Source organism: Amblyomma americanum, chromosome 2 (genome assembly GCF_052857255.1).
Source record: "Amblyomma americanum isolate KBUSLIRL-KWMA chromosome 2, ASM5285725v1, whole genome shotgun sequence".
Lineage (NCBI taxonomy): Eukaryota > Metazoa > Arthropoda > Arachnida > Ixodida > Ixodidae > Amblyomma > Amblyomma americanum.
The window spans coordinates 117,202,320-117,228,235 of record NC_135498.1 but is presented as its reverse complement, the minus strand read 5'-3'; the positions used below and the strand labels follow the sequence as shown (position 1 = coordinate 117,228,235).

The window sequence follows — 25,916 nt, the reverse complement described above, 5'->3', positions numbered from 1 at the left end:
TGAAGCGCAGGCGCGCCTACGTGGCCGCACTGCGGATACCGATGTAATGGAGATTCCGGTCTCGAAGCTAAGGTTGAGTGCTTCGGGGGCGGCCCACAGATAGCGCTCGACGAACATCCACGCGATGCCTTCGTGAAGGCACTCGGTCCTGGAAGCATGATGCACGAAGAGCTTGTCGAATTCCGCGAGAAGAAAGCCCTGTGCACTAGGACCGCGTCGTTGGCATCCAGGGAGATCCTGCTATATATTCACGTGCTTGGCGAGTAGCTGGTGCCACAGGTCAGCGCGGACTGATGACAAGTGGTCTTCTAAGGCGTACAGCGGAAACGACGCCTGAGTGCTGGTCGGAGCTTGTTTCGCCTTGGAACATCGTATAGCGCGCCATCGTTAAGCTTGAGCACGGCAGCTAGGCAGTGCAAGGACGCAAAACTGCTGGCTCCAAGTGTGGACTTAAGAGCGGGGAAAATGGGGCGTGCATCGCTGCAGAGATGCTATGATATTGGCCGGCAGCGCCGAAACGTATCGGTTGAGCATTTTCCGTGAGCTCACCAGATACCGGTATCATGCATCCGACGAACAACATAGGGGAGGGAATAGGCGAAAAAATCAGCGGCTTTCCGTATTCGCCCCATAGCACACATTGAAGTGAGTTAACACTTCTAATGAACGCGATGAGGTAACTTCCTTCTTCAAAAGCGAATAGGCGCCTGTCACATTGCTTGATTGATTATTCATTGTATTACTAACCAGAAGCATCATTTATCGTCCACTGAGACAGATCTGGTTGAACCCCTGAACAAAGGGAATCAGTTTTGTTCACGAAAATTCCACTTAAAACGGTGCTATAAGTAGGCAGTATTAACACAGGTGCTCAGAAGCACGTTTGAAAGTGGAAGGGAAACAGGACATGCCTGGATGTCGATAGTCGAAGCACAGAAGTGGCAAGAGGGTCCCCACGCAAGTGAAAGCCGCAAACGGAGCCGGACATTGCCCTTAAGCTTTGTGGTTTGTCCGTTTCTATGATCATGCTTTCTTTTAATGCGATGGCATTAGGAGGGCCATGAAATCTAAAGCTCCTCAGAGGCTTGTGAAGCCTCTACCTGCTGGGTGGTGTTTTGGGGGATTTTCCTTTCTCCACCTGTCAACCGTCCCCCTGACATGTTGGAACTCTCCCCTTCGCCCTCTCCAGTAGCAGGAGAGAAGTGGGAAACGCTGCACGAATAATTAGTCCGAAAAATTAAAATTACTAATAAGAAAATGACTCATACAACAGCAGGCCGGCGTGCAAAATATGCAGCCTCCCGAAGAACGATCTGGGCAAAAATGGATCTTGCGGGAGCTACTCCTTGCAGCATTGCTCGGGAAGACAACCTGTGTCTCATAAGCCGTACCTGCGGCTGTGTTTGAACCAGCCACTTTAATGTGCAGTAGTGTATCGCTTAACCACTGAGCCACTACGCTGGCAGCGGTGTGAAGACTCGACGCGAACTATAAATGGGACCCATTTTGCCTAGATGCCTAGCCGAAATTCGAAGAGAATCGGAAATGGAGAGAGAGAGAGAGAGATAAGCTTAATGAATGGAAGAACAAATTGGTCTTCCGGAAAGACTTATGTTTGGCCTGCTACTCTGCACTGGATACGGGGAAGAGAAGAAGAAAGTGGGTAGTGATGGGTGCCGATGTGGCGACAAGAGAGAGAATACGCACACGCACATTTCATGGCATCACAACCGCAAGTCGAGGCCAGTGCCGCAGAAGAAAGCGTGAAAACAACCGCATTGCCTGGACTGCTTTCCAATTCTGCGTCCAAGCGTCTAGCAGTAATATATTGGAGAGTGAGAAGCAATGAACTCAGAATTAGAATAGGATCGGAACTTGAATTGCATTGCCTGCAGAGTGAAAAAAGAAAGCGCTATAGCATTTCCTTCGCGTCAATCAAATTGACTGCCCCTAATTAAACAAAATATTCTTCCTAATTGCCTTAGAGAGCTCTGTCATGATCCCCGCTGGTGACGAAGCACCATGAAGGCCGATGAGCGCCACTCACCACGCCTGATGACGGCACTCATTTTTGTGCGAAACAACGCCTTTAGGGACAACTTGGCCGGTCTTCCAGCCGACCTGGCGCCTGCAGTTTCAAACCGGGACAAATGAAAGCCCCAGACTTTCGCTTCGTGTAAACGACGGATGCTTACAAGACAGATTTTAGAGGCTGTTATAACCAATAATATAGCAGTTCTGGACTTCAGACACGACTTTCTTGACATTTGGTTCCTTCGGCTGTTTTGTTTGCAGGTGTCCTGTGAGGAACGCGTTAATGGAGTTCTACTGTATATATTTTTTTTTTGGGGGGGGGGATTTTTTTTCGTTGGCATAAAAAAAAGGTACAGATTGGTTTCGTAGTATCGTTCCACTGCATGTCACTGCAAATTGTATTTCCCACTGCATATGCATGGTACAGCTATTTCCTTCATATTCCCTGGTTTGGAAATTTGAGCTGGAATGCTTTTGTGCGGCGACTCTGGGCGCAGATACAGTCATGGTTTTTGAAGGTATTTATTCGGGCTCGAAAGCATCGGTGACACTCATCCTTACTTGCACTTCGAAAAACGCCCGTTGCTCCTTTGTAGTTGAAGCTGTTGTTCTGAACTTTGCGCAAATAAAGCCATAAAAATGACTACCGATGACCACAGCGGAGCTATGGATGACGTCCACCGGGTACACTTGATGCTGGTTTCGTGTTTGCGTGCGAGCTGTAGTGGCAGCAGCCGTTTCATATCTGTGTTCAGGCGCGGAAACCCACAGCGAATACGTTGACTCATAAGTACTAAGAGCAGGGTTTCTTATTTGCAGATTCGTACAAGGATAATACAAACGTCATGTGGCGCTGAGGAAGAATGACGTCGTGGGCTGGTTTCTGATAGCGCTCGCTGCCAGGCGACAAGCGCAGAATCGCACTATGATCTTATTCGGAAGCATAATTCCCGCTACGTTGCGTTCGTACATACCTGCCCAGTTGTGACCTTACCCAAGCACGGCTAGAGCACTGGACAATTTGAGGTATATACAGAGACGGAGACGTTCATAGGTTCCCATGTATGCTGTAAGGGGCCGTCCATGGTGCCCTATCTGCGATTAAATGGGCATTGCCGAGAGCCCAGTGTACGTGTCCAACACCAGGGCAATAGTTCAGGTGCGTGACCATTGTCGATAACATACAAATTAAGTAGCACAAGTACCAAAGCTGCGCTAATATGCGCTTGAAGCACTAGAATAGGAGCATGCGAAGAAGTCCGGAGTGCCGACAGGGACAGAGGCTTAACTGCTACATAGATTGCGATGAAGTCGAAAGGCGCTGCACAATATGCAGTATACACTCAAAACAAAACTTTAAAATGAACAATATGTCTGCTGCGGATACATATAGGGGGTGCGGCATATTCAGAGGATTTTTTATCTTACCCAATGAACAAGAAATAAATTAGGACCCTGAAAAAAAAAACAGGCACTGGTGTATAATCCATTCCCGACGACAGATGCAACTAAATCGAAAAAGATAGGTACACACTGTCATTATATTAAGCTCGATATTTAAGGGATTAGGAGAACTGTCATGAAGACGCCAGCACAGAGGAAGAAGTAGTAGTTTAAAAAGGTGCCGTATAGGTTCTTATCATAGACGGCATAAAGCGAGAGGAAACAGCGGACATGAATAGCGTTTCCACTGTAGCGCTAACACCACACGGCAGCTCAGTGCGAGTGTGCTGACGCAAAACTAAAGCAGCGCTTGCTACAAGTGATTGTTCAAACAAAGCCGAAGTCACTTCCATAAAGGCTGACACTTGGGCGGATAGCATTTCGTGGGACAAGTCGGGCGGTCAGCTGGGGCCACTTTGGGTACTCCAATGCATCAGCCCAGCGCCCTGCGAGCATCCACCCCCGTCGAGTGCTCGGTGGACTGCTCGAAGAAGGTGCACTTCTCTGCAGGGTTCATAGGCGAGCCGACAGGGCAATGGAACACCTCGGCGAACGGCGCGAAGTGCATGAGCGGTAGGTTGCAAGCCTGCGCAGCCTCGTCCCCGGACTCCTTGGGGGCGCAGAGCACGTAGCAGTAGGTGAGGAAGAAGATCTGATCAGCCGTCGACTCCTCCATGTAGGGAAGCAGCCTCTTCGTCGTCTGGTTGCCTTGGGATGCTTGTCGGTACGCGGAGAAGGCCGTCTCAATGGCTGGAATGTGCGGGAACACTCCCGTCGCCGTCGCGGCAAGCCTCACCTGCTTTGGGCGATGGTCGCCCCGCAGGCTTGCGTCTTCCGAGTCGTTGCGGGTGGTAACGACTGACAGTTTCCTTTCGGAAGGGACGTGGATTGGGCACGAGAGCCTCTGCTGGTACTCGGGAGACTGCTCGGGACCCCACCAGAGCCGGTTTTCTCCCTTCGAGTCCAGGGCACTGCCGATTGGGTCGAACGAGCGGCACATCTCACGGGCAACGTAGGACCCGACGCCGCCGAAATTCATGGCCAATGTGCCGTCGGCACTGAAGGCTGGAGCCTCCAGTGCATCCAGGGATACGTGAACTACGTTCGTGTAGTACACGTAGGACGCGAGCCCGGAGGAGCGCTCGGCGAGCCGCCGCCGGTAGACGTCTTCGTAGGCGGCGCTGGCGACGAAGCCCTGCAGCGTTCGGCTGGCCTGGAGGAATCGCTCGATGAAGCTGTGGTTGTTGCTGTGGGGGGCGAAAGCCTCGTAGAGCAAGCGCAGACCGTTCGCTTCGAAGAAGTCCTCCGTGGGAAAGACGTCCCGCTTCATGGCGTCCAGTTTGCGGATCGCTTCGTCCTTGGCGTCGCTGTGCGCCCAGCTCAGGCTTGAGATGCTGGCCTTGGCGACATCGGTGAGCTTCGAGAAAACGTGTTCTACACGCCCACGAACCTGAAAGCAGCAGCGAATGAAGGGAATTTTAATGCACGGCAAAAAGGATGGACCAAATGGCGAAGAAATGGCAACATGAGAGAAACACACCGGAACGCACTCGAAAGCACGACTTTGTACTTCACTATAGCAGTTTGCAGAAACACACGGAGCGCTTCTCCCGTTTCAGCGCACAGAGAACAAACACTGACAACCAATGCGGCTAAGAACTTTGGTAACAGTTCTGGGGCTGGTTGCGACATCTGAACCTGTCTGAAGAGAATTTTGGGCTAAATAGTTTTCCATGCTGAAGTTATCAGCGCGGAACGTAGACGGGGACACGAGACGATGGCACAACAAGCGAAGTATCTGCTGTTTTTGCGCAGTTTCTACTGAGGCGCGTGGAGGTTGCCTTTGCACTTCTACTTCGCCGCTTACTGTCGATATTTCGAGAGATCCAGCACCACTGTGAGGCAGCCGCTATATTAACAGCTGATTGCTGAAGCAAAGCTGGCAGTAGTCTCCAGTCACCTGACAGAATGGTAATACATGGTGTTACAGCTACGTGGCAAATGTTTCTATTTCGGCACTTCATAGGTTTCCCATAAGACGATAGATCGCAGTCTGTTCTGCTCGCGCGAATCTACTTTTCCTCTGGTATATTGAATATTACGAATACATTCAATAGCCTAGGCAGATTTTCTCAGGAAGGCAGCTGTCAAGGAGGCACGAGTGTTGCCTTATAGGCATCTCTGCATTGGTAAGCTTGCCGACAGCTACTCTTCTATCCAGACGCTGCCTGGCACCTCTTATTCGCGCGCGCTGGAATGTCCGTCCGACAGCGATTGCACAGCGGCTTTCTGCTCCATGAACGTGGTGCGAGTGTAGCTGTACTCGAGAAGAGCCAAGTAAATGGCACGCCTTGAAGAGTGTGGCTAGTAATACGACGGAATGAGCTCGAGCAATGTAACTCAAGGACGTGTTGCCGACACTGCTAGCCGAACACTGCAACGAGATAAAGATAGGCGCGTCAAGAGCACTTTCAGGCCCTGCTCCAAAAAACGCGTGGGTGCACAAAAAGTTAAGTTTTGGACATTAAGGCAGAAATGCAGGCGTTTCTGCTGAGCTCATGCGCCTGTGAGGGTTTACGATTGAGCTTGCCTTTCTAGGTAAGCAAACCAAAACTAAACGAAAAAGCTCCTCTCATTGCTTCATCAAAAGGGTGCACACTGGAGGACTGCCCGGATGGCATTTAAGGTTATTTTCACGCTACGAGAATTGCGATATGTACTTGTGTTTGACCATGTAAAGGGCACTGCATTCTATTTTTTTCATATCGAAGTGGGTTTTTGTAAATTAATGTATGTTTGCTCTGTTCATACATCAAAAGGCCAATTCGCTCATAAATTTTCGTTTGTTCTCGCAGATACAGATGTAATTTTCCGATGTTAGATGCTACATATTATGTCATACGACCTGAAAGAGCAATAACTGCTCATACAAATTACAGCTTCCGGTGAGTGTTGGGCGGGAAAAGGAGGAACAGAGAGTCGAGCTGCCAGATGACGCAACCATGAAATTATGTCGCCGCTCGCGCGTCCTGCGCGTTTTGGACCCTGACAAAAGGAGGTGTCCTCCTGCACTGGTGCGTTCCATTAAGGCTGCCATGCGCCGCCGAGGCCGTTTTCCTCTGTTACATTCTTGTTTTATGGAGTGCGTAGACATGGAGCTGTCGATCATTCAAAATATCCAGGACCTTGAACAGAAGAAATATGCGTCAGTATGCACCTAGAATGTCCACGAAGTCGCGTGTCCTTGACCCAGAGAGCACGTGAACTAACAGGCCAGACGTTCAGCTTGGGGCATAGTTTCGAACAGCTCATTGCTATATAACCATTCGAATGGAAAAAGGATACATAGCCAGAGTCATCCCCGAAGATTTAGCGTTCTCAGTGTTCGCGGGCTGAGAGAGTAGACGGGTTGCACGGTTCCCTAAACGGTGACCCACATGGAGCGAACTTTCAAGGCGAACTTCGCGCTGCAAGCACCAGCACGGCGGCGCCCAAGCTGGGTACATTCTTAATTACCTCGACCGTGTACCGTGCGGTCAAATGCTTGGCGGCGCTGAGCAGGCCCAGGCGAGAGTCGACGAACTGCAGGCAGGCCGTGCGTTTGCCCTCGAGCGTCCTTTGGTTGGTGCCGAACACGATGAGGGGCGCGTCCGCCACAGCCCACAGGAATGTCTGGACCAGGACCCACGCGATGGCGTCGAGCAGTGTCTCCGCCCTCTCCGCGTAGTCAGCCAGCAATTGCTCGATCTCGGCCAGAAGGTGCCTGCTGTGCACAACCACCGTGTCGTCCGACGTCAGCCGCACCAGACCACGTAGGTGCCTGTTCAGCACGTCCTCCCAGAGGCCAAGGTCCCGCAGCGATGGTGTCATCTTCATTGTAGCAAGAGACGAAGACAAGAGTTGGATGAAAACTCGTCTGGTCGGGGACAATCATATCAAAACGTGAAAATAAAGACGCCGACCATCACATGAACAAAAACGAAAAACAAGACGTTTCGGCAGAAGTTTTTGAACAAGGCTTTCGTGCGGGGGCCGAAACGTCTTGTTTTATGTTCTCCTTAATAATATTGGTGGCGTCGGCATTTTTACGTTTTAATAGGAAACAGGATGACAGACAGCTGTTCTCTGTAATGTCAACGCGGCTTACTCGAATGAATGATTATCTTCTCTCACCAGCCCACCAGCCCCATCTCAACAGCACTAGTGCGACCAGTATTGACAGCCTGGCCTCTGATTAATGAGCTCCAGCCCTTGGTGACAGCACCAGCGCTTCTTAATACTGTTTTTATGGCGCTAGCTTTCACCCTTACCTCGCGGCTGTGCCCCAGAAACGGCGCTGAGAGTACTTCAGCAGCAGAAAGGATCAGGTTGGTTTAGCAAAGGAATGCTAGAAACGTCTTTCAATGAAGTTAAAGCTTGTCCCATATTTACGTACTTTTTAGAAAATTGACGCACCTTTTATTTATTTTTTATTTAGAGATACTGCGGTCTCAAGGAAACCAAGCAGGTGTACTTGTTTGTACTAAACTTTTCTTTTCATCAACATTGTAGAATACGTATGCTCTTGTGCTTGACATATGCAACAGAGAAAGGAAAATGAAAACAAAAATGTACAAGCCGGCATTCAGTATTGCAAAATGATGGCCTTCAAGCAATCAGAGCAAAAATGCACTTGTATAGGCAACTCCGCAGAAAAGGATAACTGTGTGAAATGAGGGGAAAACGCACTGAATATTGCGATGCAACATACATGAGGAGCGCCTGGCCAAAATTATCAGTGGAAAACGTGCAGAGGGGAGACCATTCCAGCGGGCGCTGAAGGAGGAAAAAACGAATTTTGAAACAAGGTAGTGCGTGCTTGGAAAGGGCGAAAATTGCGAGCCTTACGGGGCTTAGACGCGCGCGGAAGGTAAGGATGAATGTAAGGTCATCCATTAAATTCCAGCGACTGCTACACATCTTGAAAAGAAATTGAAGTCGTGCTATAGTTCTTAAGTAGGAATATGGTTTTTCAGCCATTTGTTGCGACAAGGAATCAGTAAACCTGCACTTGTTAAAAATGAACCGCACTGCTCGCCTCTGCACCATTTCAAGTTTATGTTTATCCTTTAAGGGAAAGGGTCCCCATACTATTGCTGCGTATTCTAATTAATTTTGGCAATATGTAAGTTCTGGGGACTAGAAGTTTTAAATCAGTTTATGACGCAGAAAGCAAACTTGCCGAGAGGCGGACGTTCAAATGTACTTCTGCTTGGTCCATGCAAGAGTGTCTGCAAACGTTATGCCTAGGTATTTATATTCTGGGACCTCCTTTATTTTAACCAATGTGCCGTACACACCATTCGCATGAGTCGACATATACTCTTTCTGCTACAAAACTCCAGAAAAAAACCTTCAGACGAGCAGGAAATCTAAGCGCGGAATTTTCAGCCGTGAGGAGGGAGCCCTATCACTTGACTACAGATTGGATGAACTCTTTAGTTTTAAATACATATATGTGCTAAAAGTGTACGCACGCGACTGCTGCATGCGTAACTTGCGTTCCGTTTGAGAGAGAGAGAGAAAAACTTTATTGTTGGAGAGGAAGTCGGGGCACGCCCCTGGGTCTCCGCACGACCCCACTGCACTCAAGTGTTTATGTCCCTAAGGTCCATAACACTGGCAGCCCGGCCGGTGGCGATTGTCTGCAAGGCCGGGTCCTCCGAGCGCAGCAGGGTCTCCCAGTCCTCCCAGGTCTTGAGGTCCTCTAGGCCGCGCGGGGCAGGGTCCGCCGGGCAGAGGGAGAGGATGTGGAGGGAAGAGGCGAATGGTTCTGGGCACAAGGTGCAGGCAGGAGTGGGGAAGGAGGGGTTATATTGTGCTATTGTCAGGGGTGAGGGGAGTGTGTGTGTCTGCAGTTTGCGCCAGAGTGTTGCGTGTTTGTTATCTAGGGAGTGGTGGGGCGGGGGGTAGAGCTGGCGCGAGGCTCTGTAGGCCTGCGTCATCTCGCTGAACGAGTGCATTAGCTCCCTCGCGAATCCCCGATCCGAGGCCACCTTAACCCGGTTTAAAGAACCTCGGGCTAAAAGGTTGGCGGCCTCGTTTCCGGAATTCCCGGAGTGCGCAGGCACCCATATAAGCTCTACATGGCGGGGTGGGGGTGCATCGGGCGGGCCCAGTATGCCAAAAGCAGGGACGTGGACTCGGCCTCGCGCAAAATTTAGAATTGCAGTTTTAGAGTCAGTTAAAATGTACTGGGCTTCCGTGCGGGCGATGGCAATTGCGATGGCGGCTTCCTCTGCTGCCTCTGGGGTGGTGTCAGGGGGGAGAGGTAGTGTGAGGAGGGCGGATGAAGAGCAGTCCACCACGGCTGCGGTTGCTTCGTCACCCGTGCAGGCGGCGTCCACCCATACGGCGTCCGGCTCGGAGCCGTACACTCGGTGGAGTGCCTTCGCGCGGGCTCTGCGGCGCTGCTGATGGTGGGAGGGGTGCATATTTTTTGGCAGTGGCTTGATGACCAGCTCTCGGTGAAGGGATCGAGGAATGGGGAGGAGGGTTTGGTCGTTGGCCGGTATTCTGATTCCGAGGGAGTCCAGGATATACCGGCCTGTGGAGGTTTGTGTAAGCCTTATGTATTGGGCCTGTCGATGTGTCTCCACGAGTTCCCAGATCGTGTTGTGGAGGCCCAGACCTAGTAATCTGTCTGTGGGGGTGTTGAGGGGAAGATAAAGTGCGACTTTGAATGCCTTGCGGATCAAGGCATCCAAAGTATTTATGTCGTGTTTGGATAGTTCTAGGTATGGGGTAGTGTAGAGCACACGGCTGAGGACAAAGGCATGAATGAGGTGACAGAGGTCGTGCTCCTTCATGTCTATATGATAGCCCGAAACTCTGCGGATGAGATGCGATATCGCGCCTGCAACCTGCTTGAGTTTCTTGAGGGTGGTGGTGTTTTTGCCATCGTTCTGGATATGCAGGCCCAATACGCGGAGGGTGTCAACCTCCGGTACCGGGCCCCATTCAGTTCGATGGCAATGGGGGAGCGGAGGGAGCGTTGGTTCTTTGGCCGTAGAGGAGCAGTTCGGACTTCTCTGGGAACAAGACAGTCCAATGTTCTGTGCACAAGTTTGGGTGAGGGTGGCTGCTTCCTGTAAGGTGTTCTCTATGTCGCCGTCACTGCCGTGGGTGGTCCACAGTGTGATATCGTCATAATAAAGATGTGCTTAAGGGGGGGGGGGATAGTTGCCAATTTTCGGGCGGAGGGGATGAGGGTGATGTTAAAGAGGAAGGAGGAGAGGACGGACCCTTGAGGGGTTCCGATACTCTGAAGCGTGAGGGAGGGGGAAGTGAGAGGTCCAAAATGTATCTCAGCCGTGCGGTCAGTGAGGAATGCTTGAATGTAGGCGTACGTGCGCGCACCCACATTCAATGGAGATAAGGCAGTCATGATCGCCTGATGTTCGATGCGATCAAAAGCTTTGGAGAGATCCAAAGCTAAGACTGCCTTTGTGTGACCAGGCAGAAGCGGGTCGAAAATGTCACGTGTGAGTTTCAGGATGGCGTCCTATGCGGATAGATGGGGGCGGAATCCCACCATGCTATGCGAGTATAGATTGTTGTCCGCCATGTGCGTTGCGAGTCTTGCTAACACAACATGCTCGAAGAGCTTTCCGAGGCATGAGGTCAGCGAAATCGGGCGAAGGGTTTGAAGTGTAAGTGTTTTGTTGGGATTGGGTATGAATATTACCTTCGCGTGGCGCCAGGACTGCGGGAGGATACGCTCCCTCCAGCACTGGTTGAAGTATTGCGCAATTTGGGTGATCGATTGGTCGTCCAGATTACGGAGCATGGAGTTTGTGATTTGGTCTGCACCAGGTACGGAGTTGGTTCGGAGAGTCAGGAGGGCCGCATTGACTTCCGTCTCAGTGATGTCTGTGTAGAGTGTTGGATTGGCTGGTCCTGTGTAGGTAGGTAGAGGTGTGGGGGCACCCGGAGAGGTGTATGTATTCTGAAGTGTGTTTATGAGGGCCTCGGGATCGTCAATATGTTGGTGTGTAAGGCGTGTCACGTGGTGTTGTGTTGATGATTTGGTGTTTGTGGGGTCGATGAGGTGTCGGAGGAGTTGCCATGCTCGTTTGCTGGACAGGTTTCCGGCGATGCCGTCACATATCTGTCCCCAGTTGGATCGGCAGAGCTCCTCCGAGTGTTGTTGGATTTTTGTCTGCAGCGCGGCCAACCGCTTCTTAAGTGTCTTGTTATATTCATTGCGTTTCCAGCGTTCCAGGAGGCTGTGATAAGCCTCCCAGAGGTGGGCTAGGTGTGTGTCCAGGGTAAGGGTTTCGGTGGTCGTTTCAATTTGTTGCGTGTTGTGGTGAACATCATGCTTGAGTGATTGCACCCAGGCGTCGATCTCAGTGATAGGAGTGTCTGGGTGGGCGGTGCGTGCAGCGCGAAGTGCGTCCCAGGTAACCAGTTTATGTGTTGTATAGGAGTGACGGGGTGGTTTGTACGGGACAGTGATTTGTATAATGTAATGGTCGCTGCCCAATGTATGTTGAGTTCTGTTCCAGGTAACACCGCGGATGTAGCGGCTCAGCGTCAGGTCCGGACTGGTGTCCATGCTGACACTGTTGCCGATCCGCGTGGGCATCTGAAACGTGTTATGAACAGTGAGCTGGAGGTTCTGCAGGAGCAGCCACAGCCTGCGACCTCGATGTGACCTTTTGAGAAGTCCAGTGAAAAAAATGACTAACATTTAACACATCGTTTCCGCGTTGAAAGTTCGCATACCCCAATAAACAATAAAAGAATCCAACCAGTAGCTGCACTCCGTAAAAAAGGCATCTTTCAGAAACGGTTTAATGGCGCACAGTAAACTGAAGGTTCTTCCTTCGCGATCGTATACGGCTGGCGTTTTGTTACTATGTTGATCGTATTAAAAATCCAGGGTAGCCTCACATTCAAATCGATAAGTTATACAGCAATAGCAATGCAATATGAAGCATCTAGAGTGGTGTTTCGCGGGAAACCATTAATATTTACGGGGATCTAGCGGAAGTAATTACATCGAGCCAAATCACCGGTCGTTCCTGTGAAACGCTCTTCCTCGGGACGTCACTGCTTTCAAACAAACGTACGAGCAGGTGAATAGCATTCCCGGAGGGCACTGCGTCTTTTCTCTCAACAACAGAGTTGTAATTTTTTCGCAGAAGCTGCCACAGTTAGGGGACAGTTTCTTTCATATTACTGTAGGCAAGTGCATGCGTTGGCTGTGGTACATAAATGCCTTCCTGCAGCTCGGAGAGACCTCGTCATTTACATTCAGCAGAAATAAGGATGAAAGTACCTTGCGAGAAATGCCCGTCACAGGTGACAATACAGCTCTGCCTCTTTACAAGGAAGTAGAACCATCCCCAAACTACTTCTGCCCGCAGAGGCAGTACAGCGCATGCCCATTGCCGAACGAGACGTTTCTCTTTAGGCAATTGAATCGGAGTACACAGCTGCTGAAGAAAGTCCAGCAGCCATTCAACCCATTTTTTGACAGTGCCAGTATTTAGAGTAGGTAGGCTAGATCCTTAAGCAGAGAATGCGCCGACCTTGTCTAACTCGCGCAGCGGGAACCACGACTGGGAGCCAGGTGCACCCGCCCATAGGACCACCAAGAGACGCAGCTCGGTGCTGAGGAGTTCAGTGATGTTGTAAGCGTCGTCGCTGGAGGAGGCGTCGAGCAGCCGGCGATGCTCGTTCACATAGTCCTCGTACTGGTTCTGCTGGATGCGTTCCTCGCGGTACTCCTGCCAGGGGGCGCCCAGGTCACCTTGGGACAGCGCCGCCCACGACAGCTGGCCGCTTGTGTCGGGGGCGTGCACACGCACCTGCATGAAAGCAGGGCGGTGTGCTCGTTACTACCTCACTTTAAGGTTCTTGCAAAAAAAAAGTCTCACAGTTGCAAAACACAACAGAAAATTTTATTTGGACACTAAAGATTTTTTGCAACATTTTTGGCCATAAACTTGTTGTAACAGCAGAAACTTTTTCAGTAACAAAATAATTTTCAGTAGTCAGTACTTAAAAGTACTGCACAACTGCAGACTATATTAAAGTACTACTGAAAAAAACTGCACTACAGCAGGAGAATGCTATTACTACAGGAAAATCTATAGTTACGACATAAGGACTTAATATTTTGTCGAGTTTCGGGCATGCTCTGTTGTTTCTTTCTTGTGAACTGTAGCACCAAACAGAGGGCTGCTTCAGCAGTGCTTAAATTTTATATTGATCTCGGTAAAAGCGGAGTGTTTCCTAGGACCAGTGGAGAGTTAATTAGAACCAGCACTATAAAAAGACCGAAAATTACAAAACTTAACATATTAGAGGCTCAGTAGTTTTCATTGTAAATGGCAAGATGTAAGCATACTTGGCAAAATTGTGCATTTTCACACTAAATGTGCAAACTGTTGGGCTGCACTCACTATTTCATTAGTTTGCGTAGTGCAAAGTTAACCTGCGTCACGAAAACGTGATCCGCGGGTGCCTGGGCTTTCACGCTACCCGCAACAAAAGCGCTCTTAGGTGGTGTTTTACAGAGTATTAATGGTATTTAAATGAGCATAGGCATGAAATTATTGGTTGAGTGTTTCCTGCTTCCAGGTGACATGTTTGGAGATTAGTTTTTAATGGGTACCCCTTGGTATTCCCCTAGGGCTGCTAAATATTTTATAATAATTTTAGTCTTGATGCTGTTTGGGGTTCAACATCGAATTATGGCTGGGACGTTCAAGGTGGCTTTAGGTCACGTGAGGGATTAAAAAGGCTGCTATATAATGTTAGACACGTAGTTTTAGATCACTACAACGCTAACTTCAACAGCTCAAGTGGCGGATGGCAACAAGCGATGCATAAATGGTTCATAATTAACATCATCAGCCGGACTACACCTACTGCAGGGCAAAGGCCTCTCACATGTCTCTCCAATTAACCCTGTACTGTGTTAGCTGCGCCCACCCTATGCCTGTAAACTTTCTAATCTCATCTGCCCACCTAACCTTCTGCCGCCCCTTGCTACGCTTGCCTTCCCTTGGAATCCACTCCGTTACCCTTAAGGACCACTGGTCATCTTGCCTTCGCAGTACATGCCCTGCCCAAGCCCATTTCTTCCTATTGATTTCGACTAGGATTTAATTAACACGCGTTTGCTCCCTCACCCACTTTGCCAGCTTCCCGTCTCTTAACGTTACACCCATCATTTTTCCTTCCATATCTCGCTGCTTGGTCCTTAAGTTAAGCAGAACCCTTTTCGTTAGCGTCCACATTTCTGCCCCGTAGGTGAATACCGGTAAGATACAGCTGTTGTACACTTTTATCTTGAGGGAAATTGATAACCTGCTATTTACGATCTGAGACAACCTGCCATATGCGCTCCACCCCATTTTCATCCTTCTATTTATTTCCCTCTCATGATCCGGATCAGCTGTCACTACCTGCCCTAATTCCTTTACCATTTCCAGCACCTTGTTGCCAATTGTGAACTGCTGTTCCCTTGCTAGACTGTTGAACATTACTTTAGTTTTCTGAATGTTAATTTTTAGACCCACTTTACTGCTTTGTCGAACTCATTGATGAGGATTTGCAGTTCATCTACTGAGTGACTCAGCAAGGCAATGTCATCAGGGAATTGCATATTATTTAGGTATTCTTCATTAACTCTTATCCCCAACTGTTCCCAATTCAGGCCTCAGAATACCTCCTGTAAACAGGCGGTGAGTAGCATTGGTGAGATCGTGTCTCCTTGCCTGACGCCCTTCGTTATTAGAAATTTATTGCTGACTTTATGGAGGACTATGGTAGCTATACAGTTCCTGTATATATATATATATATATATATATATATATATATATATATATATATATATATATATATATATATATATATATATATATATATATATATATATTGTTACAAGCAATTCGAAGGAGAACCTCCGGAGAAGACACGTAAGACTGCGGCGGTCCCTTAGAGGTCCGAGCGCGCGAGCGAGAGAGAACCATGTTTTTTTTCTACGAATGCAGGCGCTTCTACTTCTTCTACAGTGGCACGTATCACTACCCTCCTCGTCTGCAGCATCGCCACGATGCGGCTGGGAGGGAAATGTCCGTGAAAACACAGCTGCAGTGAACCGCTGTTCAGTCAGGTAACCTGTCGTGGTAAGGCTTCATGTGAACAATGTTCACGACTTCAGTATACGGTGCGACCGGCGCGATGAGCAAGCCGCTTGTGCGGGAGCAACTGCATACGTCACATCACTGATGCGGCGCACTACTTCGTAAGGACCGAAGTATCTGCGCAGCCACTTTTCAGAAAGGCCGCGGCGAAGAACAGGTGTCCAAACCCACACCAAGTCGCCAGGCGCGTAACTGACGAAGCGGCGTCCGAGATTGTACCTAGCGGCGTCAGTCTCGCGCAGACGGTTAATTCGCAGGCGTGCCAGTTGCCGCCCTTCCTCAGCACGCTGAGCGAAGATGTATACGTCGAGGTCAGTGTCAGAGTCGCAGTAGGGGCCAACGGGCTACATAGCATCCAACGGAGTGGTCACTTGCCGACCGAAGACAAGCTGAAAGGGGGCCAGTCGGGTTGTCTCCCGCAGGGCGGTGTTGTACGCAAACGTTACGTACGGCAGAGTGGTGCCCCAAGTTCGATGCTCAACGTCAACATACATAGCAAGCATATCAACTAGTGTGCGGTTGAGTCGCTCTACCAACCCGTTTTTCTGCGGGTGATAGGCCGCAGCACGTCGATGGCTGGTGTGCGTCAGAGTCATCACGGACTAGGTTAAGTGGGCAGTGAAAGCAGTTCCCCGGTCAGTAACGACAACGGCGGGGGCTCCATGACGCAGGACAATGTTGTGGACTAACAACTGCGCCACTTCAGCAGCAGTGCCTTTGACAAGGGACGTGGACTCAGCGTACCGTGTCAGGTAGTCGGTGGCCACGACGCTCCAACGCTTTCCAGACGAAGACTTCGGAAAAGGGCCAAGGAGGTCGATGCCCACTTGGTGAAAAGGGGCCTTCGGTGGATGGACAGGGTGAAGAAATCCGGCTGGTTTCAACGGAGGAGACTTCCGACGTTGGCAGACACGGCATGTTTTTACGTAGGCCCGCACCGATGGGAGTAACCTGGGCCAATAATACTTTTGTTTAATCCGCGCGAGTGTATAACTTAATCCGAGATGGCCGGCGGAGGTTGCATCATGACAGGCACTTAAAAACTCTGGCTGCAAATGCGATGGTACGACAAGCAAGAAAGCTTCTTTGTTGTTGGGAAAGTTGCGCTTGTAGAGAACACCAGATTGTAAAATGAAGGTAGGGAGCCCACGACGAAAAACACGCGGGATGTGAGCGTCGACGCATTCGAAGTAATCGATGAGCGGCGCGAACTCCGAGTCCGCCCGCAGAAGCTGCACCATTTGGGTGGTGCTAACAGCGCCCAGGGAAGGAAAATCATCGGCGGGTTCTTCGGGACCGATTGTGATAGGCGCGCGCGACAAACAGTCCGCATCCTGATGCTTACGGCTCGACTTGTAGACGACTGTTAAGTCGTATTCTTGCAAGCGTAAGCTCCATCTAGCCAAGCGTCCTGAGGGGTCTTTGAGGCTCGCCAGCCAGCATAAGGAGTTGTGGTCGCTTACCACACGGAAGGGTCGCCCGTAGAGGTACGGCCGGAACTTGCTGATGGCCCATATCACTTCAAGGCACTCTTCCTCCGTCGTAGAATAATTGGTCTCGGGGCGCGTAAGTGTTCTGCACCGTCTTGCCACTGGATCAGTACCGCACCAAGGCCGACATTGCAGGCATCAGTGTGGATGACCGTGGCGCGAGAAATTTTCAACAAAGCGTCGATAATACGAGCGCAGACCCAAAAAGCGGCGAACGGCCTTCTTCTCAGTTTGGCGTGGAAAACCTGAGACGGCAGCGGTCATGTCAGGGTCCGGGGGAACACCTTGTGCGTTGACAACGTGACCAAGAAAGCGAAGTTCCTCAAATCCAAAATTGCATTTATCGGCTTTGATGGGGAGTTGAGCGGATTTCAGTGCTTGTAGCACAATGCGCAACCGCTCAAAGTGCTGGTAAAACGTGGTCGAAAATATAACGACATCGTCCGGGTACACCTCGCAGGTCTGCCACTCCAAGCCCGAGAGAACGGTGTCCATAATGCGTTCTGAGCAAAGACTAAATGGGAGCACCTTAAACTCATAGACGCCGTCGGGCGTCACGAAAGCCGTCTTCTTCCGGTCTCTCTCGTCCCCTTCGATTGGCCAGTATCCGTTTTTAAGATCTCATGACGAGAAGTATCGGGCGTCCCGCAATCGGTCGAGCGCGTCGTCTATCCTGGGAAGTGGGTAAACGTACTTTTTGGTCATGTTATTAAGTTTTCTATAGTCAACACAGAAACTCAGAGTGTTGTCTTTTTTTTACAAGAACCATTGGCGATGCCCATGGGCTGGTGGACGGCTGAATGACATTGTCCGCAAGGATTTCGGCAACCTGATTCTGAATGTATTCTCGCTCCATCGGGGAAACACGGTAGGGGCGCTGGCAGATTCGTCGCGTAGTCTCATCAGTGAAGATACGGTGCTTGGCGAGTGGAGTGCGGCCGACCTTCGAGCACGTAGCGAAACAGTCCGCAAATTTTGCCATCAGGCCCGACATAAGATCCTTCTGAACGGAAGGCAAGGCCGGATTTATTTTGACTGACTGAAGAACGTAGCGTGGGCCAGCATTGTCTAGAGTGGGTCTTCCCATGGTGTACGAACCTGGGACCTCAGCAACGTCTTGGAGGAAGGCAGTAGCCGTGCCTTTGACGAGGTGCTGATATTTGTTGGAAAAGTTGGTCAGGAGGACGTGGGTACGGCCGTCACGTAGTCGGACGGGACCGCGGGCAACTACAAGGCCCCGCTCAAGCAGCAGTGGAGTATGGCCGTCCGCCAGGCTCTCGTAGTCGCGAAATAGGTCGTTCCGCACAAGCACCAGGACACTGCACCGCGGCGGCACCGTGACGTCATTCTGGACAATGCGCAGAGCGTTGCTGCAAGGATCTCGGGAGCCAGAGCAGGCCAAGACCTATTTGGTCGATAACGTTACACGTGGGTCCTTAGTCAATCCCAGCGCCGTTCCCATGCAGGAAGTCTATCCCTAGAGTCAAGTCTCTGGAACTCTCGGAGAGCATGACAAATTCACCAACGTACTTGAAACCATGAAACCAAGAATACCTACTCTAACCATGCACTTGCCATCAGGGAAATTAGGTGGCCGCCAGCGGTGGGCATGTGGGTCCCCGTCCACGGTGCCAGTACCTTTATAAGGTCTCCAGCAAAGGCACGGCTTATAACAGAATAATCAACACCGGTATCGAGCAGCGCGGTAATCTCAGCGCCATCAATTGTCACCTGCAAATCGGATGCGGCGTATCGGGTACTGCCGCTGCCACTCTCTTTCCGGGTATTGTCGGCTCGATGGTTACGCGATGCAGGATCTTGACATGTCTCGGCGTCAGTGGCCTTGCCTGCAGAGGTCGCTGGTGTTAGTTTACCCTACGCGGAATGGGCGAGCGACGGCCAGCAGAGCTACTCTGGCGGCCGGGGCTGGAAGCACGATAGCGGAAAGGCGAAGGCGAACGGGACTCGCGCCTTCCAGAGTAAACACGGTTCTGGAGCGCCCAGAGATGCTCCACAATTCCTTGCGGTCGTTCACCGTTCTGAGGACAAGGTGCGTCAGGACGGAAACCGCGAAGCCCAACTTGGCGGTACGGACAGGCTCGGTAGAGATGACCGGGCTCCCCACAGTGGTAGCACAGAGGCCTACGGTCCGGTGTACGCCACAAATCTGACTTCCGAGGACGTGGCTGAGCTGTAGCAGGTGCCGTTGCATAATATGGGGCGGTGCCACTGACGGGAGACGTCGAGGTGATACAGTAGCCAGGTGCGGTTGCGTGACATGTGCCGTTGCTGCTCATGACAGGCGACGGAGTAGCGGGACCGTAGCCAGCCGTCTGACGTACAATGGATGCGTATGTGGGTCTGGCATCGAACTGGGGCGGCGCTTCGGGAACAGAAGGTGCCTGAGGAACCTGCCGCAGTTCATCGCTGACGACTACTGTCAGCGCTGCCAGCGGCGCAGGCGCAACATGGGGCAGACGGCACGTCGCAGTTCCTCCGGACGACTGACCGAATTAGTTCGCGCAAGGTGTCTGCACTGCCGCCGAGGTACGACGAAAAGAATTCGGGCACAATGCTGTGGATGTCCTAATTGTACTGGCGGGCCTGTCGTTGGAGCGTCGTCTCTATGGTGGCCGCCTCGGTGAGAAATTCCGCTACAGTGCAGGGTGGGCTGCGTACGAGGCCTGCGAAGAGCTCCTGCTTAACCCCTCACATAAGATGGCGAAGATTTTCTACTCCGTCATGTTGGGATCGGCACGCTTGAATAGACGGGCCATGTCCTCGATGTACATGCGCTCACTTTCATTCGTGCGCTGGTTTCGGGAGTGCAGAGCAGCTTCAGCCTTCTCCCGGCGGTCGGCGTTGGGGAATGCAGCCAGGAGATTCTGGCAAAACGTCTCCCAGGTGGGGAGAGTAGTATCGTGGTTTTCAAACCACGTCCGGGCAGACTCTTCCAGAGCAAAATATACATTGTGGAGCCTGGTGGAGAGATTAGTATCGTGGTTTTCAAACCACGTCCGGGCAGACTCTTCCAGAGCAAAATATACATTGTGGAGCCTGCGCTTGTCACTTCAGCCGTTGTAGCGGGCGACCCGCTCGAAGGTCTCCAGCCAATCCTCAGCGTCTTCGAACACGTCACCGTGAAAAGATGGCCGTATTCAAGGTGGGTGGCAAAGGGTCGGCGCCACGAGCCGGATGCCAATGGCCATGGTAGTTGGACTCAACGTGCTAGGCTGGGCCTGCACCGGGGCCTGCTGTAAGTGGCTATGTCGGTTTGAATAGGTGGCCGAGGCTGCGTCGTTCTGGTGGGTGGGAGAAGGGGCCCAAATTCAGGCGACTCTCCGCGGATACGGCGGCTGGGTCGCGGGTGGACAGGTGTGAGGTCCGCAGTGATGTTGTGCGGAGTGCGGTGGTCGGGAAGCGTACCCAGCACTGCTCCAACAAATGTTACGAGCAATTCGGGGGAGAACCTCCGGAGAAGAAACGTAAAGCAGCGGCGGCTCGTAAGTGGTCCGAGCTCGTGAGCGAGAGAGCACCACCTTCTTTTTCTACGAATGCAGGCGCTTCTACTTTATCAACACACACACACACACACACACACACACACACACACACACAGACACACACACACACACACACACACACACACACACACACACACACACACACACACACACACACACACACACACACACACACACACACACACACACACACACACACACACACACACACACACACACACACACACACACACACACACACACACACACACACACACACACACACACACACACACACACACACACACACACACACACACACACACACACACACACACACACACACACACACACACACACACACGCACACGCACACGCACACACACACGCGCGCACACACACACACGCACACACACACACACGCACACACACACACACACACACACACACACACACACACACACACACACGCACGCACGCACGCACGCACACACGCACACACGCACACACACACACACACACACACACACGCACACACACACATATATATATATATATATAGATTTAAGAAAAGTGGGCACTTCTACAAAGACACTTTTACTTATCAACGTTGCGACCGCGGTGCGGTCGAAACGTTTATAAATAAAAGTGTCTTTGTAGAAGTGCCCACTTCTCTTAAATCTTTATTCTGCGGAGCCAACGCAACCTACGTTCGTAATATATATATATATATATATATGGCGCTCGGCTGCCGACCCGAAAGACGCGGGTTCGATCCCGGCCGCGGCGGTCGAATTTCGATGGAGGCGAAGTTCTAGAGGCCCGTGTGTTGTGCGATGTCAGTGCACGTAAAAGAACCCCAGGTGGTCGAAACTTCCGGAGCCCTTCACTACGGCGTCCCTCATAGCCTGAGTCGCTTTGGGACGTTAAATCCCCCATAAACCATATATATATATATATATATATATATATATATATATATATATATATATATATATATACACACACACACTAAGCCGCGTAGAGAATGTTTCTTTGTATTTTTTATTTATAGTGCCAATCTATGGTGGAATATTCTACCATAGATGGGCACTATACATTAAAAAAATAGAAAGAAACATTCCCCTAAGTACTTTGGTTTAGGTTGCAGAAAGAAAACCAGCGCAAAAGACGGAGACACATAACAGGAATATAGGACAACGCTGGACTATCGACTGCATTTATTTCAGAAACGGTCACATTTATTCCCTTCAGTATCAAACCTCGCTTGCGCACATATGAAAGATTTACAAGAAAGTGTAGATTGCAGCATCACAGCCAACCATCAGGATCGCAATCATTGTGCGACACGTTACGTTAAGGCGTTCAAAAATCTAATTCCTTTATCTAATAGACTAACCGTCGTGTCACTTACACATCGATCTACTTGTTTAACGATATGGTATGCCTCTAGAATTTCGCGTTGACTGTTATTTTTTCGCGTTCAAAAATTGAAGTCTTCTTGAAGAGCGGAATGTATTTGCGCTTCCTGCAATGTTTAGGCAAATTCGCCCGTCATGTGTGGAAAGCGACCTGTCATGCTCTCTGAGCCGGGTGTTAAGGCAGCGCCCAGGTGACTGTTTGCTTCCGTCATATGTTTATCAAACCAGCCCCGCATTTCATTTGCCTTGTCTGCTAATATATATATATATATATATATATATATATATATATATATATATATATATATATATATATATATATATATATATATATATATATTCCAGTATTTTGATATAAGGCTCATCTAGAGTCTGATTTCACAATGGCTGAATGGCTGCTGAGGTTTCCACTGAGTCAAATGCTTTCTCATAATCAATGAAGGCAATATATAGGGGTTGGTCATATTCTGCGTATTTCTCGATCACCAGATTGATAGTGCGAATATGATCTATTGTGGAATATCCTTTATGCAGGCCTGCTTGATCATTTGGTTGATTAAAATCTAAGGTTGCCGTGACTCTATTAGCAATTACCTTAGTAAACTCTTTGTGGACAACGGACAGTAAGCTAATCGTGTGTAATTTTTCAAGTCTTTGGCGTCTCCTTTCTTATAAATCAAGATTATATTCGCGTTCTTCCAAGCTTATGGTTATGTTGCAGCTTTTTCATGCCTCACGTAACCTATACACATCTTGCACGTCAAAGCCATAGTTCGGTTGACGAAACCGCAATGGAAACAGCATGTGATTTATACATTATTTAGCGTTCGTAGGCGCATACTACGGGGTGAGCCGTGTGTTCTAATGTCTTATGCGTCATTATGGAGAAAAAAAAAACATGCAACTAAAATGAGATAGCCCTGTCAGTCATGAAACAACAGGCAAGCAGACGAACATCATTTCTTACAATACGTTTCAATAAAACACTTTTTGCTGACTTGACCCTGTTTTGTCCGGCAGGATTAAAAAAAATGCCGAGCAGCTGCCAATAACCGCTTTAATCTTAAACCATTTCATTTCATGGTTTTTTTTTATCCGTCAAAGCAGGCACCAATCATGGGCTTCCTATCTATCCTCAATAGACGGCCTCAGAGTTCTGACACAGATCAGGCTATCGTGCTTGCATGCACCTCACAACCGATGGAATTCTCGGATAGGTTTGGTCACTACGAGATAGTATTTATCAATTTCAAAGCAGCTGCTGCGGTTTAGGCATTATTTGCAGTTGTAGCTTACATCGGCGCACCAATCACGAGCTGTACCCGCTCATTGCCCCCAAATGCACACTGTGGAAAGAGCACATGGCGCCCGCACCTCTTTCTGACACCCTCGTATGCGTGGCTTACGCTCTTTCTGGCCTCGCGGTTTCACTGCCGCCCATGTGCCGCCCGAAACTCCTTGCTGTGAAGCGGCGACGGGAACGGCGTTTTTTCGAAATAAAAAAAAATTGATATGGTTATTGCTTACGATGGGCTACAAGTCTCTCAACAGATAAGGAGCCTGACAGTTCGTATCCACCAGTTAACCTAAAACCTGACAGTTAACTTGCCAGTAAGCACGTCTGAGGTGTAATCGGATGCACTGCACCGCTGACAATGCTACGCCAAAAATGCGCTGTTCTGGCTAAAAAAGGCCATTAGAAAAAACTGCTGACAATTTTAGGCGAAAAACTCTGTAGAGCTACTTGTGTTTGCCACTGACTTTTTCACGGTTTAATGTTACAGCCATTGACTAATATGTTCAGGAACTTTTCCGCTGTGCTACAGCTGCTAACATTTTGCATCCTGTCTTATCTACACGCAATTGTTTGACACTGTCTAGTGCCTTTTACAGTGGGCCCTTGTCACGTGACTACTATCCCTGCCGCGTCGCTCGGTTAACATCTACAAACGCGCTCCGAATCAAGGAAATCGTTTACACAAAGCCGCAATACAAACAGGCTACCGGTCATACGGTCTGTAAAAGGCTCCTGAATTGTCTTGCACAATGTCGGCAAAAAAGCACAGGCACCCACTACGTCGCCTGGGGCTGCATGTACCTGCTTTCACAACTTTTGACAACAAATCAGCACCCATCGAAGGCACCCTTTGGAGATGCACCTTTCAAGGCAGGGCATGTTTGCAGAATAAAAAAATAAAGTACTTGATCTTGGTTGAAAACTTCCAGTAAAGACTGGCGGTAAGCCTATGAGTTTATTTCGTCATACAACTAGGGCGTCGCCACGTTGTCTATGTGTATATCTCTGGGAGCGTGCAGTGCCTCGCACCTTGAAGAGAACGTTGATGTTCCAGCTGAGGGCAAGGTCTAGCAGCACACTGAACGGGTGCGGTGGCGTCTTGTACTGGCTTCGCGTGCTGGGCCAGGGCAGTCCCAAGGAGTTCATCCAGGAACGGAACAGCGCGATGCTGTGCTCTGCGATGCCCGACTTGGGCGCCATACAGCTGGCAAAGAAGCTTGCGGCCGTGCCGATGCTCTGCCCGTCCGCCGCATTCTCCACATCCCTGAAGACAGGTGGAGGGGAGCGAGTTAAGGGTAGGAACTCTCACCACTGCGGATAGGATGTGCAGTAAATACCCTTGTTCTGTTTAACGCGCTAACTTGATACACAGGGCAGTGTTCCTCCTTGATTTGCCGACTGTCTATTGTTCACATTCTCATGTTAAATAAATAGAAATATTTTTACGCAAATAACTTCAAATGCGTGCATTGCTGCACGCATTACGAGTCCAATGATTAGTGCTCAACTGATATGGCAATATCCTCACTTGGACGACAAGACCACTGAACTGAGCATGTTTGTGTGCAGTAGCACAATGGTTTGTACCTCCATTTATACAATTATAATTTGGTTTTTGGGGAAAGGAAATGGCGCAGTATCTGTCTCATATATCGGCGGACACCTGAACCGCGCCGTAAGGAAAGGGATAAATGAGAGAAAGAAGAAAGTAAGAAAGAGGTGCCGTAGTGGAGGACTCCGGAATAATTTCGATCAGCTGGGGATGTTTAACGTGCACTGATATCGCACAGCACACGGGCGCCTTAGCGTTCTTCCTCCGTAAAAACACAGCCGCTGCGGTCGGGTTCGAGCCCGGGAACTCTGGATCAGTAGCCGTGCGCCTTAACCACTGAGCCACCGCGGAGGGTGTACCTCCATTTCTAAATTTTTAAACTGTGTGTACTAAGCTCACAATGGCATCATAGAGTGCACGTGAACAAGAACACAGAGAGACAGAAGGCAGACAAAAGTCTTTTACGAAGACCATCTATTTACTTCAGATATCTCCTGAGTAATCCCGAGTTGTCATGCGACAACCAGAGTAATTTTCTTGCGGAAGGGCAACTTGGTAGAAACCTACTCGACAAAGGTAGCTTTAGGCCATTGTTCGTATTTTGATCAAAATGCAGCAACATATGGCGCAGTAATGCCAGCGAGCTTATTAGCTAGTTCACACATCCAGCTCAGCCGAACGAGAGCCATCGCTGTAAGTAGCAAGAACCTGCGCTCTACCCCAAACTCAGGTGCGCAGACTGCCGAGGAGCATTCCTTGAAGATCGAATACCTGAAAACACAACCAGCAGAAAACGTGTTTGACGCGGTTTCCAGGTGGAAGGCGACTGCAAGTACGGTCTAGACAAATAACTTGGCGGTCGGAAGCACTCCGACGTCTGTGGAAAGCTCCTTACAAGTGCAACCTTCGTAATACGGCCACAGATTCAGATTCCTTCCAAACCATTTATTACGCATGCATGACTCGCTTGCC

The 25,916-nt window shown here is 49.9% G+C and overlaps 1 protein-coding gene across 1 annotated transcript; it reads right to left on the bottom strand.

Annotated features, from left to right (window-relative positions):
• Positions 1 to 2,863: 2,863 nt before the first annotated feature.
• LOC144119013 (neprilysin-1-like) lies at positions 2,864 to 24,657 on the bottom strand. The gene is made up of 4 exons (XM_077651762.1): positions 24,422 to 24,657; positions 13,056 to 13,334; positions 6,994 to 7,347; positions 2,864 to 4,927 (listed from the first exon to the last, which is right to left on the bottom strand). The coding sequence occupies exons 1-4, from the start codon at positions 24,590 to 24,592 to the stop codon at positions 3,911 to 3,913; spliced, it is 1,821 nt and encodes a 606-aa protein (XP_077507888.1). The 5' UTR covers positions 24,593 to 24,657; the 3' UTR covers positions 2,864 to 3,910.
• Between the last annotated feature and the right edge of the window lie 1,259 nt (positions 24,658 to 25,916).

Coding starts and splice junctions, on each gene's coding strand:
- LOC144119013 (XM_077651762.1), bottom strand. CDS start 24,592: ATGGCGCCCAAGTCGGGCATCGCAGAGCACAGCATCGCGCTGTTCCGT. Junction 13,335..24,421: donor ACATCAACGTTCTCTTCAAG/GTGCGAGGCACT, acceptor GCTTTCATGCAG/GTGCGTGTGCACGCCCCCGA. Junction 4,928..6,993: donor CCGCACGGTACACGGTCGAG/GTAATTAAGAAT, acceptor TGCTGCTTTCAG/GTTCGTGGGCGTGTAGAACA.